The following is an 18,940-nucleotide window of genomic DNA, read 5'->3' as shown; positions in this document are numbered from 1 at the left end:
CTCACTCTGTAGACCAGGCTAATCGCAAACTCTCAGAGATCCACCTGCCTCTGCCTCCCGAGTGCTGGGATTAAAGGAGTGTGCCACCACAGCCTGGCAAAATCTTATTGCTACTTCATAACTCTAATTTGCTACCATTATGAACCATAATGTGTGGTGGTGGCACATGTCTTTAATCCCAGCATTGGGGAGGCAGAGGCAGGTGGATGAATGAGGCCCACCAGCTCTATAGGGTGTTCTAGGACAGCAAAGGCTACACACAAAGAAACCCTGTCTCCTATCTCCTAAAACAAATCATAATGTAAATATCTCTATTTTCCAATGGTCTTAGGTGATCCCTGTGAAAAGGTTGTCTGACCCCCCCGCCACCACCACAAAGGGGTCTCATCCCACAGATCAAGAACATCTGCAAAGAACATAGTTCTGTGTGCCTCTTTTTTTCCTCAACCATGGAACTGAAACTACTTCAGACTTTTGCTTTGGCTCAAAGTCCAAACAAAAGCAAAGTGATGGATGCTAAAATTTAGGAAGCAACCTGTCCCTGACCATAATTTATGTCCCTGGTCTAAATTTATGACGCTTGCACTCACTGGCCTTTGAGAGATAAGCATGACACTTCCCAGTTGGGCTCACTGTGTTCAGGAAGTGTTCTCAGGCACCTGGCTCCTCTGCGCCGCTGGGCTTTCTTCTCTCAGGTTAAAAAGTCACCTCCTTCACCAACTGTCCCATACATAGGTACGGTTCTCAGGGAGGCACCTGAGTCAACGTGCCTGTGGAATTGTGTGTGCTTCAGGGACAGCCACCACCGCACCACCCCGCTCAGCAGCCACCCCGCTCAGCAGCCACCGCACTGCCAGACGCTGTGCTCTTTGAGGACCCGCCATCCGAGACCAGCTCCTTAACAAAATTATCCCAGGTCTTAATGTTCTGTCTTCTATGACATAAACACCTTTTTCAAAGAGACAAGCCAGCTGCTGTTTGGAGACTGTGTTAGCCATCTTTATTGCACTCAACAGAACAAAGTAAGACACACACAGTGGATATTCAAATAGGGAGTGGTGGTTTTTTTTTTAATGTTTTGTTTTCAATTCTTTTTAACTCAGTTAAATTTTTTTTATTCAGTGAAAAAAGTTGACACCAAGACAAAAAGATTATCTTAAAATTGTGCAACAATGTAGTAAAATCTTCAGCAGAAACCAGTGACTTGGAAACCTAGCAAGGCGACCGAAGTTATAAATACCTAATTTTACTTTGGAGAGAAACAAGCACACAGTGTCTCACTTGAAATAAGAGCAGAACAGGCCTTTATTTTGCTGCAGATACTTCTGACTTTGCCTAAAGTGTCTAGTAAGTCTTAACAAGAGTCTTTAAATGAGGAGTGACATGGGATATCTGAGGGTGATAATGTTCCGCCTCGACACTTGTGCTCAGCCCACTGAAGTTATTACACATGAAACTAACACCCTTCTTGGGTTGTCGCGCGGCTCTGATGATTAAATTTATAATATGGCTGCTCGAAACAATATGGGCAGAAACACATGCAATTGATCCTCCCTCAGCCACGCTCAGCGGTGGTATTCCATCGGAGAATGCATTTCTCGTCTATCTACCACAGTGCACATCTCTTGCGACTTATCCCGTATCTTAGTCTTGCATAGGAAGTAGTCTTATATAAACTTAATGCCCTGGCTTTTATTACACAAAAGTTGTACCTGAAAAGCAGCACACACTCCAGTTAAGTAAAACATCACAGGAATGTTGAAATACAATCCCGACGCGAGGAAGCATCTGCAGAGGTTAGAGTAGATTCTTACGGAGGCAGAGGGGATGGAAGTCAATCTAGTGATATGTCTGAATTTCTCCTGAGGGGACCTCTCCTCTCCTCTGAAGGAAGAGAATTCTCAGGAACTCGTCATGGCCCTCTTCACGGGACAGAGAACTAACCTATGAGATGGGGTTTGGGCCCAGGTATTTGTGCTGACCACTGAGGGCCATGTGAAGGCAGGATGTGCCAAAGAGACACTGGTGTTTACCTGTAAGGGGCTCAACACTACCATGGTTTTCCTAGCTCCCTTCTAGACACCCAGGGTCTTCCTCCTGCCCAAAAGTTGGAGAGTGGCATTTAATCTAGCAGGCCATTTATCTGGAGAGCAGAGACCATGCAAGTGACTGTCCCCTGCCAGCTTGTAATCATATCCAGTGATGCAATCAGAGATAACATCTGAAGAGCCATTCCTTTAACAGCCAGAGTGCCAGCCAGCTGCCCAGCAGTAGGCCAAGCTCCCCAGCTTGCCAGGCATCAAGCCATGAGAGAGTCTCACCTGTCTGCTCGGGTGTGGCCCCTCTCCACAGACCTTGGAGGAACTCTCCTCTGTCACTGCATCCACACAGATCCATGTCCCACAAAGCTCAAAGGGTACTCAGTACAGGAAGGAAAAAAAATCACTTCCCACACAGTCCACAGGAAACCAAGTACCTGGTGTTCCAGTATATTCCATTCCTGGGAGGTGGGAACTTGCCAAGACTACACTTAGCTTAGTCTTAATTCCCTATTGTCACTCCAACCTCTGGACTCTTGCAGATAACGTGGATACATCAAAACCTCCACAGAGCTAAGCAGAGGGAAACAGGAGTGCGTGCTCGAAAAGTTCACAAAAATAGACAATTTACACATAGCTGCATCTATCCGGCTTAGTCTTCGGGACCTCAGCTCTGCTATTTATATAAAATAGTCTAGCCTTAAATGGCTACATGTTTTCAAACAGCACAGTGCATCTTCCGAGGAGAGGGGTGGCGGCGGGTCTGTACAGTACTATGGTTCAGCATCGGGAGGCCCTGGAGATCGGCCTCGATGCCTGGCAACAGCGTCCATTGCCTGCAGGAGACATATGCTCCGTGAAAAGGCTCGCCTGCAGAATAATAGACAATCGTGCTGCTGAGCCTTTTACACCAGCTCCTACAAATGCCACCAAAAACTTGGCAGGAAAAGAAAATGAGAAAATATACTTTCCTAGCAGTTCAATTCAATGGCTTGCCTCCCACCAGACTGTTAATCTTTCAGCTACTTAAAGACTTTATTTATGTGGAGGTGGTAGGGCTGGGGGAACATTGAGCAAAACTTGAAAGCAAGACAAGATAAAGCTGAAAAAATTCCAGTCTGGGGGGAAAAATATAGTGAAACAGGGTGAGAGGAAAGAGGAGGAAAAGGAGTTGTAAGACAACTGACTCCTTATTCCTGGCATTTGATACCAGGAACTATGGTCACACAGTATGCTATGTATCTACAGGTCAAAATGCTCATTTAATAGACACAGATATTCTAAGAAAAAAATTGGCTCTTGTTTTCCAAACAACCCTCAGGTAAATTGTGACTCTATTTCCACCAAAGAATGATACTTTGAGTTAAAAGAAACCAGCATTTTTGTGAGGAGGGACACATTGCATGGAAGGGGAGACAGGTTTCACAACACTTGCATCTAGAAAACATGTGTTCAGAGGCAGAACTTTGGAATATTCACAAAGCTTGCTGCTTTTCCGCTGGGAGGGAGGAAATCCTCAGGGAGGTTGTTCATACAGCACAAGTCACGACACGCTGGACATCGGTGCCTACACGCTGGACCAAAGGATGGGTTGAGGCCACAAAGAAGTCCACAGTACTTTCAAGTGGCCATGACATGAAACACAGGGTGCGGGGGATGTGTTTAGACACACATGGTATTTTACAGAGAAAGCAAATGAACAAATCTGCTGATGGAGAAGTCAAACATTTAGATCACCTCCATCCCTGGCAACACCTCCAACACTCTCTATGGATGGGTGGGGGCACAGGCTAGGGAAGCAGAGTTGGGGGTAGGGGATGGGGATGGGGATGCAGAGAAGGCACTGACCAAATTCAAAATGACTGCATATATCAGTATGGACTTTTGAGGACAATTCAGTGGCTTAAACCCAATATAAAGTTTTACATTTGAAATTCTTTGGTGGTGAGTAAAAGCAAAAGGAAAACTCAAATTAAAAATGGAGACATGGCATACTATATTTGCAATGCGTATCTATCATGGCACAGTTCTAGAACTTTCTCCCACAACCACAGTAATTTTGTTTTTCAAGTGACAATGATCCCAGTGTATAAGAAAGCAGTGTCAACACTTGGCAGCTTCCAGAGGTACACTTTGTACAGAGACATGCACAGTAAAAGCCCAAGGATTCCTAGAAGACAGGGGGTGTGGCTTGCAGGGCTTCCTAGGCTTGAACTGGAATCTAGGACTGACCCAGAATTCTCTCCTGACACAAGCAAACCCAGACGGGATTGCTCCTGCTCCCCACCCCCTACACTGATGGGCAAGGGGCCCTTAACACCTAGGGTTCCAGAAGACCACTAAAATATGGCCTTATACAGAGTCCCAATAAATTAACAAAGACAACAGAACAGGACCTTCTCCCACAAGACGCCCACACACTTATGTAAACTAAACCCAAACACAACGTAAAATTTGAGCAGTTTTCAAAGAGAAATGTGATTCTGCCCATCACTCTCTCTTGAAGTTTTTATTAAATACATTTCTGCATCTTAGAAAAATATGAAGAATGGTCAATTTCATGAACCAAAATGATCTCACAGACTTAAAAGCATGCCCAGCAAGCACAGCTCTGTAAGACGACATCAATGTCAAATCAAAGCAATGTGGTCACTAAAATCAACCCGCTTTCAGGTTCACAGTTGACACTACAAAGTTTATCCATTCCTTTCTCTCCGTTTTTTTTTGTTGTTGTTTTGTTTTTTGTTGTTGTGGTGGTGGTGGTGGTTTTGGCCCATATAAAAATAACATATTGCAACTCAAAGTGCATCTTTTAAAATAAACCATCAACTATCTTTATCAAATAAAATATTTACACCATTTGGTTTCTAATGAGAAAAGCTCCTTCACGCTATCACCATGGGGACATCGTCTGAGAATCCAGTTATCATAGGAGCGTCTTCATCGTCCTCTCCTGAAGACAAAACAGTCAGGCCTTGGTGAGTTCCCGAGTTTCATACAACCCCATATGCCACCACTCTGCCCATGCCCACAGCCTTACAACAACCCCCAGCTAAACCAACACAAGTCCTGAACCCTAGCTTGGCTTTCTTATGCTCAAGGTCAGCTTCTTCCCTTCCCTAGGGGACCAAATTTAATAGTTACTTGAAGTAAAATCTGTAAGAAGGTGAATCTTATCTCCCACAGCTAAATGGGTGGTTGGTTTCTCCTACTTGGATCATCTGTCCTCTTTCTATTTTCAGTCTGAACTCTTCTGAGCAAACAGAGATTAATTGAAAGGGCTTAAGAATTTTTAGGGCAGCTTCTTCCCAGACATCATGGCTGTCGCTTTGAGACTCCTGTTACTTGGCATTTAGTGAATACTGAATGGCACCTTAACAGGCCAACCAAAAGGAGCCACCAATTCATGTCCTTGCTGATTAGCAAAACCAAAATCAGAGAAGGCAAGGGAATACAGGTGATCTTATGATCACTCGGGAGGAAACCCTGCCCTTTAGAAAGAGAAAAGCAACAACTACTAGTCTATAAGAGAAGGAAAGCCACAAACTCAGTCTGCTGCCTTGAGTGTGGGAAAGGCTTCCCACACTCACTCTCTTACGTGGCCTGACTACTAGCTCGCTCAGTTTAAGGCTTGAAGTATGAGAAGACTTCTCATAGGGATGAACAGATTTCTCTTCCCCTTGCTGTGCCTCAGCCCCACATAGAGTAAGAAGAGGCTGCTCTGGCAATGGAAAGAGGTGTGGTTGGCTGAAGGGCCTCACACAGAAGCTGACCAGAGATGTGACCCTTTCATCTTGAAGCCCTCCAGAGGTCAGGTGAACATACTTGAGGATTGTTTTGAAACTCGGGGGGCATTCAAACCCAGGCCCTAACACTCTCTGTTCAGAGGGTACCTTCCAGTCCTCCCCAGTTAGGGGCCAGAACTACACACTTAAATAGAATGTGCTATTCTGATTAAGGAACAAGAAAAAGCAAAGAGCCCAGACAGTGGGAACACTGGGACGACGCCTATCTTGAAAGGGTGAGGTGGAAGAATCTTCCCTGATCACATCCCTGACTTTCTAGGGTTTCCCCTGGTATCTCTGCCTACTTACCCAGGTCATCCCCAGAGGAGAAGATGGCCGAGCCCAGCCTGGAGCTGTAGTGGCTGTTGGCAAAAGCGGTAAAGCTGCTCTGTAGGCGGCGGTGCTTTGTGTAGAGGATGGCAAAGCCGACACCCAGGCTCAGCAGGATCAGGAACAAGATAGGAACCACGACAGCGGCGACATCGGTAGACCTGGCAGCCTGGACCGCCGCTGTATCTCCACCTGCAAAAGCAACATTCCCTGCTAGGGAGCCTCCTCTACGTGAGGGCCAGAAGAAGACGGCTCAGGCAACTTCTCCAGACCTCATGCACGCAATAAAATAGAAAAAAAGAAGTCCAGAGTTTGCAAGGGTTCAACACCCAGCTAGCTTTCCTTGTATAACATGTTCCGGCACATGTGTGAAGACTGATGTTTCCCAAGTACTTACCATGAGCCTGTAGACTGTGGGCCTTGCACATGCAAATACAGTAATTACATTAGACTCCTAATCACTGCCTTGTTGGTTATTTAGATAGTCTCTTAGAAGGGAGACCTTTGTTGGGACATCAACACTGATTTCATTAGCATTATTACTTAAGGCCGCTTGCTTGCCTACAGAAGAGGATGTGAAATCAGACCACTAATTAACGAGATTGCAATTATTTCCCCCTACTTGGCACCAAAGTCACTCCGCCGCTGCAATTACCTGAAGCTCCACAAATGAGATTCCTTTACTGCAACACTGACTAGACAGCTCACCAAGCTTTATGGTTTTCCTCCCTCTCTTTCACTTAAGTAAAAAAAGAGAAACAATCTTCCCATATACATCTGACATTTTTAAAAGCTCGTTACTAAGCCGCTTGGCTGTCTATATTTTGCCGAAGATGCTGCCTTCCCGTGGTCTTACACAAATGACGGCTTTAGAAGGCTACTGACAGAGAGGTCCTCACTGGGGCTCTGCAGAAAGGCCATCCCCCACCCTTCAACTCCACATCTGTTGGAGTTGGAGGCCATCATTTTGACAATGAGTAGAATTTTCACATTACAAACCTGGGGGCTAGTCTGCACTTGGGGGCAGGAAAAGGGAGTTTGGGAATCAGTTTTCAGCAAAGGAAGCAGCTATTTCTTTGCACATAGTTTCCACAGACCTTGGAGTTGCTCCCTGGTGTAGGGAGAGATGGCATAAGGAAGCTCCTGTCTCAGAGAAAGAAAGCATCATAGCTACCCGGGGATTCCAGCAGACGCAGGACTAATCAAAATGGACCAGCAAACAGGCATTTCTTGTAGGCACAATCTAGCAATTCAGTATGCATGTCTCTAGTTAAATTTCTTTCATTTTCTGAACAGGAAAATAAAATATTTTCCAGCCTACCCCAATGGTGAAGTGGTAACTTAAAGAATTACTGCCTGGCTGGACTTCAGAGGGTGCAATACGCTTGATTCCCTGAAAGCCGCTGCCAGGGGCCTCACAACAGACAGTTTCTTCCACTGTGTATTCCACAGACTAATAACTGGTTTTGCTTAAAACCAGGGCTGATTAAGGAAAAAGCATATTATCAAGAGTTTTGCTGTTTGTTCTCTGTAGGACCTTCCCAGGGCCTTACCTATGCCATGACTCTCTAAAGGGAGGTAGAAGAAGAAAGTATTTGTCCTCTGAGCCAATGGTTCTCAGCCTTTCTAACGCTGCAACCCTTTAACACAGTTCCTCATGTTGTGGTGACCCCCAGCCATACAATTCTTTTTTGTCAATACTTCAAAATTATACATTTGCTGCCATTATGAATCCTCATGTAAATATTTTTGGAGATAGAGGTTTGCCAAAGGGGCCACAACCCACAGGTTGAGAACTACTACTCTTAAGAAACTGTTTATTCTGCATTGGCCCCATTACCCCCACAACCCAGGAAGGCCCATAAGAGAACATATAACTGTAACCCTGCCTGGTTTTTGGCTAGACACTGTCAAACATTTGAAAGGTACCTACAAAATCTAATGGTAAGATATTTGTTGAAATCCTGGCCAAGCTACCACAATGCAAGTACATTCCTTATAAAGCAACAATGTAGCCCAATCCTGGTATCTATCTATGTGTCCCAAAAATAGAGATCCCAGGTCATGACGAAGTGCGAGCTGTATATGGTGGAATGAGCTAATCACAGGAAGAAGTACAGGTCTATTTGTACGTTCAAGGCTCTGAGAAGTCCCATGAAAACCAACAAACAAAATTCTTGTTTGTCTAGCTTAACTGGATTTACTGAATCATGTAAGAAACTGACACATATTTCTGTGAGGGCCTTTTAGAGGAAACAGGTAAAGGGAAAGACCCACCTTCAATGTGGGTGACCCATCCCCATGGCCTTGGGGCTTGATGTAATGGAGGAGCAGAAGGGGAGGGCTAAGGACCAACATTCTCCACTGCTGCTTCCTGATTGCTAATGCGGCCTAAGCAGCTGGCCCAGACTCCCGCTGCCTTGCCTTCTCCCCCAGGACAAGCTCTATCTCCTTGAACTGCCAGCCAAAATAAATCCCCCACTCTCAACTTGCTTCTTGTTATATATCTGGTCACAGAAACAAGGGAAGAAAAGGAACTAATAGGCCTACTGAGTTTCCTAAATATGACCTCCTTCTTGTCCTTTCCCCAACTTTACACTCAATGTGGTACCCTGAAATCCCAGTTCTTTCTGTACTAAGCCACCACGAGAAGTCTTTATTAACTACATCAGTACCAAACTAAATTGGTACCTAAATGATTTCTTAGGCACAGGCAGTACTTGAAATGTGTTTTGGAAAGACCATCAGAAAAACACCGCCTCCCTCTCCTTCCTTGAAACAGGAGAATGAAAGGAGGCCATACAACAACTCACCTGCACTCAGTTCGTCATACAACAGCACAGCAGGCTCCCCACAGATCTGGCTGCCAAAGAGACAGCGTGCTTGGACCGTGAAGGTGTAATTATGACCCATCTTCAGGTTGGACACTTTAAAGAAATTGTCAGTAGTATTCCCGAGGTAAGCGGTGAGATTCAGAGCACTGTCAAACATGTGTATTTCATAGCCCTGCAAACGAGCACATTATGGACTGTTCAGAGGTTTGAATAAAGGGCCTGATGGTTTCTGTTACTGGCCACAGTTATTGGTGAGTCCTCATGGCGGTGTTTTATGGATGCTAATATACTTTATACTTCTTGCTAGTTCTTCTGATTATGGGACTGAGATATTAAACTCAGAAAACAGGACTTTCCCTGCTGACAACGTGCAGAAGAGGAACTGCAAGGTATGGCTGCAGGAGAACCATTTCAACCATTGCATACTCAAAGTTATAGGCAGTGCCTCAAAGAATCTGACACTTTAGTAATACTTCACAGTAAGGAATTTGACTAGTGACACCTCCTGGTGGCAGTGGGTGCAGGCAAGACCGGGGACCAGGCAATCGGAAAAGGGAACGTGCCTCCCTGGAACAAGCTGCTGGAAGACCACCTTCATTTACTTCCTGTCTCCTAGCTTTCTGGTTCTTTCAAGGCTGATCCCAGAGTCAGGCAGCCTGATGTTGACAGAGAAGCACTTAAGCAGGCTGAGGGCTCTGTTCACAGGAGGACAGTACAAAACAATCCCTTCCCTCATTGCCTCAGGAAGTCCCAGACTGTTGTGCTAGGAAACAGGCCAGACCCAAGATGCTGGCTAGGACCAGACTGGTGGCCAGCTTCTCTGCTGCCCTCCAGGGTTCCAGTGTCAAACTCTGTCCACATCCAAGCCCACCACACAATCAACCTCTTGGTTCCTACTGCACTGACATGTCTCTAATACTAAGCCAGGAGGAGGAGAGGAGGGCACGCTACACCCGTGCTGGCACCCTCCACTAGAAATGGAATATGACCTGCACTCTCAACCCATTTCAAATTATGTTGAATCTGCTGCCCATTCAGGCTCTCCTAGTGGCAGTTGCTGCCAAGTTGGGCTCCCCAACACCTGCCCGGCCTCCCACCCCCTGCACTCCTTCTTACAAGCTATCTAGTGTAAATCCAATGTAGAACATCTGTAAAACGCATGAAGACAGACATGAGACAAGGCACACAACAATCAACCACCTATACTTTGCCTCAGCAATCCCCCTGCAAGGCATTTACGTTTCCTCTTCTTACCATGAAGCAGAGTACATACAATTTTAATGCATTGCTTTCTCAAAGTAAAATCCTAGAAGAGCTAAATCAGGGAATGCGAACATTTCAATGTTTTCGATACGTATTATCAAAGAGCCTTCCAGAACTTTGAACCAATCTATATTCTTGGTGTCATTCCCGAGCTAGTTCTCACACTGGCATTACTGCCCCAAGGTTTTTTGCAGGCTTGATGTCTTTGTCATTAGCTTGCTAGGGTCTTTCTTTTCCTGCACGCAGTTGCCAGAATGCTTTACTGTTCAGTACCTTTCAACATTGGAGTATTCCTGGATAGATTCCATTTTCTTAAAGACATTCGCTGCATAGGTACCACAGCTATGGCAACTCTGAGGAGTCCCACAGAAGGTGAGGACTTTCAACGGGTACCTGAGCCTGGATCTCACATGACTCCCTGCTTACCCTGTTCTTCCAGGTAACCACAGCTGGATCATCACAGCCCTACTTTGCTTTTATGGGGACCAAGCCAGTTTCAATCAATAATGAGTCCACCCTCCTGGGCAAATATCTTGGCTCTCACTCTTTTCCTTCCCTCCCATGGTATCAGTACTGGCCCACCAATAGCGAAACAAAGGTATTTTTTTCATCAGCCAACCAAGTATCTTCATGTACTTCTTGCTCCTCCTAACCACCCTGAAGAAATGATGACGACAAGGTACTAGATTGAGAGCTTGGCTCAGCTTCCTGGCACTATGGGACCACAGCCTAGCTGTCAAAAGGCCGGGCAAGGGTGGAGCACCTGGTTCCCATGCTGAGCACACTCCAGTTGCAGGGAGCACCACAAGTCTCCCGCCCATTTCCTTTCCAAGGACAAGTGCGTGGCTGTGGGTGCTGAGTGCAGAGATCTTGCACTGCGTGGGCGGCACAGACATCTCTCTAATCAGCAAATGGTCCTTTCGCTCTCGAGTTCACGCCCATGCCTGACGCTTTCCTTCCTTCCTTCTTCACGCTGTCTGCCAGCCTGCTGTTAATGAACTCATGTCTAAAACAGTATGCCAACAAGAGTTCCAAAGTCACTGAGGACACACGAGGAACTTACCCGGGTTTCACTGAACTGCTTTTCCTTCAAAGCTAGGCTTTTCCAAAAGAGAAGAACGTGGTCATTTTCTGTTATGATTTTTAAGGCGTCGGGTGCTGACAGTGAAACTGAAAACGGAAGATTAGGCCACTTGCAGTTAGTACACACATATCATGCACTGCCAGCCTAAATGGGCTTGCACCCCACTACTGCAACTGTTGACACCGCTTACTGCTATCTAGGCTGCTGAGTTAGTGACTCAGCATGGAACAGGAGCCTAGCCAACCTTCCAGCCAACAGCCTTATTATCGGTCTCCCTGCGTTCTATCTGCCCGATCAACAGGAGGGCCACTGTGACATCATCCAGGTCCTCATTTTAAGGCCTGGCCTCACTGGGAAGTACTTTTGGGTTTCTTGACTCTCTTGAGCATTCCTCCTTTCCTCCCCTGGTCATGAAGACTCAGAGAGAGTGGATATGGCTCAGTGGTAGAGTGCTTGCCTAGTATTCAACACACACTGAGTTCAAGCCCTCAAATTACAATATATGTCTTGGCCCTTCACCAAAGCCTAAGGACCCCCCCCCCCCCCACACACACACATTCCAGCCTTGGTCTGCTGTAGCACGGACAGAGAACAATTCTTGCGGGTCCTACAAAGGTACTCCGGCCTTCCTCTGTGCCGAGGTCTGCAGCTACAAGGTTGGTTGCATTGTTCAGTGTGTAGCAAAGCCTTTCTTACTCCCTACTGACCTGTGGTGATTTTTATGCTGGAATCCTTGCTCATGTTCCCCAGCTGGACAACAATATGGTATTTTCCACCAGGTTCCAGTTTGTTAAGGCTGTACTCTACAGTACTGTTGCGAGACTTGACTTTGTAGCTCCTGTCGGTCTTCCTGATAAGATCTTTCACAGCAATTGCATAGAACTAAGACAGACAGAGGGAGGAAGGAGGATCTGAGTAGCAGCCGGATGCAAGGTCTTTTACTGAAATCAGCTATTGATTCTGAACAGTACCTTATACAATGCAAATGCCCTTGTTTCAGTTGCTGTTCTATTGCTGTGAAGAGACACCGTGGTCAAGGCCACTCTTATGAAAGAAAGCATTTAATGGGAGCCTTGCTTACAGGTTCAGAGGTTAGTCCATTATCACCATGGCACGGAGCATGGCTGTGTGCATGGCACTGGAGCACTAGCTGAGAGCTTTGCATCCTGATCCACAGAGAAAGAGAGAGCCTGGGCCTGAAGTGGCTTTCGACACCTCAAAGTTCACCTGCAGTGACACACTTCCTCCAACAAGGTCACACCTACTCCAATAAGGCTACACCTAATCCTTCTAATCCTTTCAAATGGTTCCACTCCCTGATGGCTGAGCATTCAAACACATGAGACTATGGGGGTCATCTTTGTTCAAACCACCCTAGCCGTGTAACCGCCTTGTTCAGGGAGTAATGACAAAAGACAATGTGTGTGCATGATCCATACAGACATGATCCTTTTTCAGATGCGTTCAATGTGGTTGAATAAACAGAGATAGAACTCAGGCTCAGGGCTGACTTTTCTGAGCCTCACAGTCTGACTCATGCGCTTCAGAAAGTCTTTGGGGTAGCCAGGATCTATCTTATAATGAGTCTACATTTCCAGAGCTGCAAACAAAAGTATTAGCTACATAAAGGATGGGAAGGGAAGGGGAAGAAAAAAGGGAAGGGGGAGGAGAGGAGAAGAAAAGAGAGAAAGAGAAAACAGGGATGCAAAAAAGGGAAAGGAGGGAAAGAAAACTAGAGGAGGAAATCAAAATATGCTAGAAAAAGCCACATTAATTGTGACATCAGCAGCTAAGCTTCTGTCTCTCCATCATAACAACAGTTTCTAGACACTGACAGAGAGGACCATGGATGAACATGCTCAGTCTCCATGACAACAATTTCTGGACACTGATACTGACAGAAGGAAAACATGGATGAGGATGTTCAACATCCACAACAGTTTCTGGACACTGACAGAGAGACCATGGATAAAGATGCTCAACCCCCATGACAGCAATTTCTGAACATTGATAGAGAGGACCATGGATGAAGATGCTCAGTCCCTATGACAACAATTTCTGGACACTGATACTGACAGAAGGAAAACATGGATGAGGATGTTCAACATCCACAACAGTTTCTGGACACTGACAGAGAGACCATGGATAAAGATGCTCAACCCCCATGACAGCAATTTCTGAACATTGACAGAGAGGACTATAAATGAAGATGCTCAACCCCCATGACAACCATCTCTGCATACTGATATTGACAGAGGGATGAAGATGCTCAACCCCGGCTCTAAGGTACAAGCAGCCCCACCTGCTCTCTCCCAGGCTGCTGCTTATTTGGGAGTGTGGAAGGAAGGGGACACATTAGACAAACAGGAAACTCGATCACCAGGGAGAACCTGAGAATCAGAGGTGTCTCAGCAGCTAAGAAGAAACCACACTGCTGAGGTGTAGGAGTGAGGGTCAAAGCAGTCCAGAACAAGGAGGAATTGGGTACTTCTAGGATCAATGTCCTATCCTACTTTTTCTAGAAAGAAATAGAAAACTCTGAAAGAATTGAAATATAGATATTTTAGGCTTTGAGGGTCTTAGGATCTCAACCACAAAAAATTCTATCGCTAGTGGCACAAAAACAGACATAGGCCATATATACACTGATGGGTGTGGCCCTGGTTCCAATTAAACATTGGTTTTTAAAAAATAATCCACAGGCTGGATTTGGCCTGCTGCACTCTGGTTAATGGAGAGGGTGGGGCTAGCTGAGGAAGGACAAAGAAATATGGTGTTGTGAACAATGGAGGAATGCCACCTCAGAAGGGGATCTGTCTTTGACCACACAGAGATGGGGACAAGGCTTGCTGAGCTCAGCTAGTACCTGTGTCACTTGTCACACTACCTGACCCCCTCCACTGCACTCCACTTCCCCAAAGCCTGCTAAGCACAAGCATGGTGGGCTGCATGCCTTTCCACTCACCAAGTCCTGGTCTGGAGAGTCGTAGGGCGATTCCCACTTGATGACCGCTGAGGTCTTGCCTACTTGGACTGCATGCAGGTGACGAGGTGGAAGCCTGCTGTCTGGGATCATCTTCACGACGACGTAGTCAGAAGATGGCCCTTGATAAGGGATCAACACCCGGACCTAGGGGCCAAGCACAACACAGCAAAACAATACCTCACAGGCTCATGTAACCTCTGCCAAACTACTTTTCAATAAGCTAATGACACATGACCACAATTAAAATTCAGCTAGCACAAAATAAAATAAAATAGTTCCCTGCCTGATCAAGACTGTTTTTGTGTTTTGGCTTCCATTCAGAAATGCCCTAGACATATGTAAGCATAGACACATGATATATAAATACATACACACACATATGTGTATGTGATACATGTGTGTGTATGTACAGCCTATCTTTTAAAAATCTTTTTCACACAACCATATTTCCCCTCATAAAAATTAATAATTTGGGATCAGATTTTTTTCCCTCATGGGCACACTTGGCACTGCCTTCTTTTGGACAGTTCTTTATTCTACTCCATAGATAAGCCATAATTTATGTTATCAATCTTTCCATGAAAGATTTAGGTTATATCAAATCTTCTGTCCTCACAAGTAATACTGGCCTAAATGCTGCCCGCTACTTTTGTAGTTTGTTTTTTTGGTCAACTTGACACAACCAGAGTCATCTGGGAGGAGAGAACCTCAGTGGAGCAACTGCCTCCTTCATTTAACTTATAGGAAAGTCTGTGGGGCACTTTCTTGATCGATGATTGATGTGCTAAGGCCCAGCCCATTGTGGGTGATCCACTCCAGGCAGGTGGTCCTGAGATATATGAGAAAGCAGTCTAAGCTATCTGCCAAGTGAGTGTTCCACCCCTGAGCTGCATCTCGGAAACTGGTTGTGGGGACTTACAAAGAAGATGAATCTAGGTACCCAAGTCACCCATTCTACTAGAGTTGAGCTCAGGAGCCCCAATGCTTAAGAAACCTCCTTTAAATAGAGGCGCTTCTGTCTCCCTGGTGCAGAAAGCTTACCAGAAACAAATACTGCTCATCCTTGTTGACAATGACCGTCTTATTGTGGAGTGGAGTGGTTAAGCTCTTAGGGTTTCGGTAGAGGTCAAGGAAGGACGTGGCATAGAAAATGCCATAAACCTAGTAAAGGCAGAAAAGGGAAAAAGCCATCAGCTGATGGGTCAGTGCCCTCCTGTTTTGAAATTGCTGACTTGAGACCTTGGAAGTGCTCCTAAAGCACCCGGAAACATCTTCCTTCATCCTTCATTGTGGTGATCGCGCTTTGGAACAAGAGTGCCGTGTGTGTGTGTGTGTGTGTGTGTGTGTGTGTGTGTGTGTGCGTGTGTGTGTACACGTGTGTGTGTGCACACCTGCAAAGGGGAGCATGAGCAGCTCCTGTTTGCACAGGGCTTTTTCTTGGGGAAAGATGGACAGGGAAGGAAAAAAGGAAAACTCTGCCATGAGAGCAAAAGAGAAGCGCTGGCTGCCATTCCAAGCACTGTATAAAGGGTCAGGGGAAAGAGGGCTTACAGAAGAAGGGTGACATTACACAATCAAACAGCAGTGTCAGGGAGCCGAGCTGTGACTGAGGGGTCAGCAGCTATGGTGGGAACTGTCAAGTGAGTGTGGGAATCTCACCAGCTGTGGAATGGACACAGGAGGATAGGTGTGGCCAGCTTCGACCGCCCAGCTTTCCTTTAGTGGGAGATGTCTACATTCCCTACCACCATGGAAGCTGGAAGAGCCAGTAACAAGGTGTTGGCCAATGAGATGCCAGCAGGTGTCAGTCAATGAGATGCCAGCAGGTATCAGTCAATGAGATGTAAACAGAAGCGCCCAGTGGGATGGCCCAGCAGGCTCTTTTAAAAGCAGGACAGTCTATCTTCCTGCCCTCCTGCAGCCTGGCATTCAGACAATAACTGCAGCTCCAGCAGGATGTCCGCCCAGAAGATGACCTTAAAGACGCACACCACCGGCTAGAGATGGCAAGGCCTGTGTCCTCTCCAGGGTGACCGTGTGTTGCTGCAATAGAGGAGGCCCTGGACTTCACTTGGCCAAGGGTATGTTTAAAGCACAGTCTATGGATCCATGTAGGATGCTGAGGGGATCTCAAACCAGGGAAGTGGACTAAGCATACAGCAAGGAATGGCAGTTGAGTGAGTTCATATGGGAAGGAACAAGCTGGAGAAGATAAAGAAGGATGAGAATACTTCCTCCCCGGAGTATATGTGCAGGAGGCCAGGTATCTGCAGAAAAAGGCTACACATTTGCAGGCACCCTGGGCAAAGAGAGGGGGCTGCCTGGGGATGTCAATATCCCAGCAACAGCATCGTTTCCTGTAACTCTCCTCAGAAGACGGTCTGGAGAGGAGGAGTCTGGACAACAAAAGGGGAAAGTGGCCTCCCAGGGGCCAGTTAACCGGGAAGAGGTGGGAAGAGAGACATTGAGGGGATCCAAGGTGGGAAAGCAAATGCATATGGGATGCAAGACAGGAACAAGGGAGTCACAAGGCTTAAATGGAGCCTTGGTCCCAATAGGAGCTTGGTGCTCAGAAGTAAGATTATCTCGGGTCCAGTCCGTGGTACATGGGGTGTGGTCGCTAGTGGGATGGAGTCGCTAGTGATGAGAAAGGGCTCCCAGAGCCCATGGGAGTCAGGAGATTAGAAGAGCCCCTCATTGATGGTGAAGAAGCCGACCATGAGTGCTGCCAGGGTACTCAGTGAAGAGACAGGAGCAGGTGACGGTCACCCACTTTGGGCCTCATTTGACTCATCACATATGAAAGCTGGCTGTGTGTGACCAGTGAAGGCACAGGCCAAGGCGCGCGCAGAAGCAAGGCTTCTTCTCCAGACTGGCATGCAAAGAGAAGCTCTAGCCCTGTATGATGCTCTACTGTTCCGCAGACTCCACCTTTCTCTGAAGGACCCCTTGGCGAGACAGGTGCGCCTGCGCCAAGCTGAGCCTATTGGTTATCGAGTCTCCTTGTGGGTCTGTGTACTTTCCTTCAAGATCAAAGGGAGTGCTAAGGAGGGCTCGGGCTTTTGTCTCTGTCTCTTGCTCAGCATCACATTGTGGAGCGTGCAAAAGAATAGAACTATATTAAACTTAAAAATTCAATCAAGCTCACCACCCAGAATGAGTTCCTTATCGCGTGAATCCAGCACTCCACACGCATGGTCTACAATGACAAACATCAGGGAGCTATCTCTGAGGCCAGCAGAGCGAGGTCAGGCATGCAGGGGCTGGCTCGGATGCCAGGTCCCTTCAGAAAGTAATCCTGAGCTGGTGGGTGACTTGTGTTTGGGGAAAGCAAAGAGGCAAAAGCAGCAACAGGAAAGAAAGAAAGTCCCATGGCTGTCCAGGGGATTATATTTAGGGAGGTCCAGACCACCTTGGGATGGTTGTTCTTGTCCACTTACCACATTCTTGGGGCCGGTCCACACACACTCTACAGCAGTCTGGTTGATGGCCTTGGCTTTGAGACTCGGAGCAGGTGGACGGATGCCTCTGGTCAAGACATGCTCAAACGCCAGAGGACTATCCCCCAAGTCTGTCTTGGCCCAGGCGGAAATCTCATAGGATGTGTGAGCTGTCAGATTGCTAACTGTGAAAAGAAGGAAAGAGAATGCCAGGGATATGTATATGTGAGGTGTGAGTGTGTGTGTGTGTGTGTGTGTGTGTGTGTGTGTGTGTATGTGTGTGTGTGTGTGATGTATGGGGAGGTAACAGTCAAGAATTTGTTTGAGTTTACACACCGTACTTTTCAATAGTTTGCAAATTCATTTAATATTTTCCTGGTATAGCACATGTAACTCTTAGAGACTGGGTAACTTCTAAAGCTGATTGTGTGGAAGTACAATTGGCAAAACAGTCCTGCAGTCACAACCTGAGTTATACGGCATATGAAAAAAAGAAGGCTATGGCCTAGTCCAGTTGCAGAGAGTTTCCTAGCATGCACAAGGCCCAGGGTTCAATCCCCAGCATGGACCAAAGGGAATAATAATAAAAGATGATGATGACAGTGACGACGGCAACACACCTGGGCTTTCTGTTTCCTAAGACTACCTAGGGACTGAAACAACGACAGACTGTCCTTTTCAAACCGGCCAGAGGGCGAGGAAAGGAGGACGCTCCCAAGCCACTCACAAGCAGCTCTTGGCATTGAGGGTTTTCCTCTTAGAAATACATTAGCATCTTCCCATGAGACCATCTTCAGATAAAAGAATTGTAATGGAGCTCAGTATTTGCACGGACCTAAGTGAGGACTGGACCACCTCCTCTTTTCATCTGTTTGCTCTTCTGTGCAGTTGACAGATCTCTCCTGAATGCCAATACACATCAGGCCTCGTCCTACCTCTTATTAGCTGAAGGAGGGAAAAACTAGAAAGAATGCAGGTAATGGAATCTGGACGGATCCCTACATAGGGCAAAATCATTCCAGGAATTAAAACGACTCCTTACGGTTCCTCCACCTCTCTTACCCCAGCTTCCTTTGAGGGCCACTGGGTTTAGAAGGAGGTTCAAGGAGCCAGCAAGCTAACACTCTTTGCCTGGAGTTAGGAGGATGTAGACAACATCCTCAAAGGGCAAGGACTGTC

General features: G+C 46.5%; 1 protein-coding gene across 1 annotated transcript in view; it reads right to left on the bottom strand.

The window, feature by feature from the left end:
- Nucleotides 1-972: 972 nt before the first annotated feature.
- The window catches only part of Sorl1 (sortilin related receptor 1), a 159,350-nt gene continuing 141,382 nt past the window's right edge, over nt 973-18,940 (bottom strand). The window contains exons 41-48 of the mRNA XM_075966276.1: nt 17,762-17,946; nt 15,363-15,482; nt 14,301-14,465; nt 12,043-12,217; nt 11,315-11,421; nt 8,968-9,160; nt 6,134-6,346; nt 973-4,992 (exon numbers count right to left, since the gene is read on the bottom strand). Coding sequence (XP_075822391.1) covers nt 4,925-4,992; nt 6,134-6,346; nt 8,968-9,160; nt 11,315-11,421; nt 12,043-12,217; nt 14,301-14,465; nt 15,363-15,482; nt 17,762-17,946 — 1,226 coding nt within the window. The 3' untranslated portion in view covers nt 973-4,924. The remainder of the gene's footprint in view (nt 4,993-6,133; nt 6,347-8,967; nt 9,161-11,314; nt 11,422-12,042; nt 12,218-14,300; nt 14,466-15,362; nt 15,483-17,761; nt 17,947-18,940) is intronic.

The sequence above is a fragment of the Microtus pennsylvanicus genome, chromosome 3 (assembly GCF_037038515.1).
Source record: "Microtus pennsylvanicus isolate mMicPen1 chromosome 3, mMicPen1.hap1, whole genome shotgun sequence".
NCBI classification, from domain to species: Eukaryota; Metazoa; Chordata; class Mammalia; order Rodentia; family Cricetidae; genus Microtus; species Microtus pennsylvanicus.
Note: the sequence above shows the minus strand (reverse complement) of the source record. Positions and strands in the feature narration are given on the sequence as shown.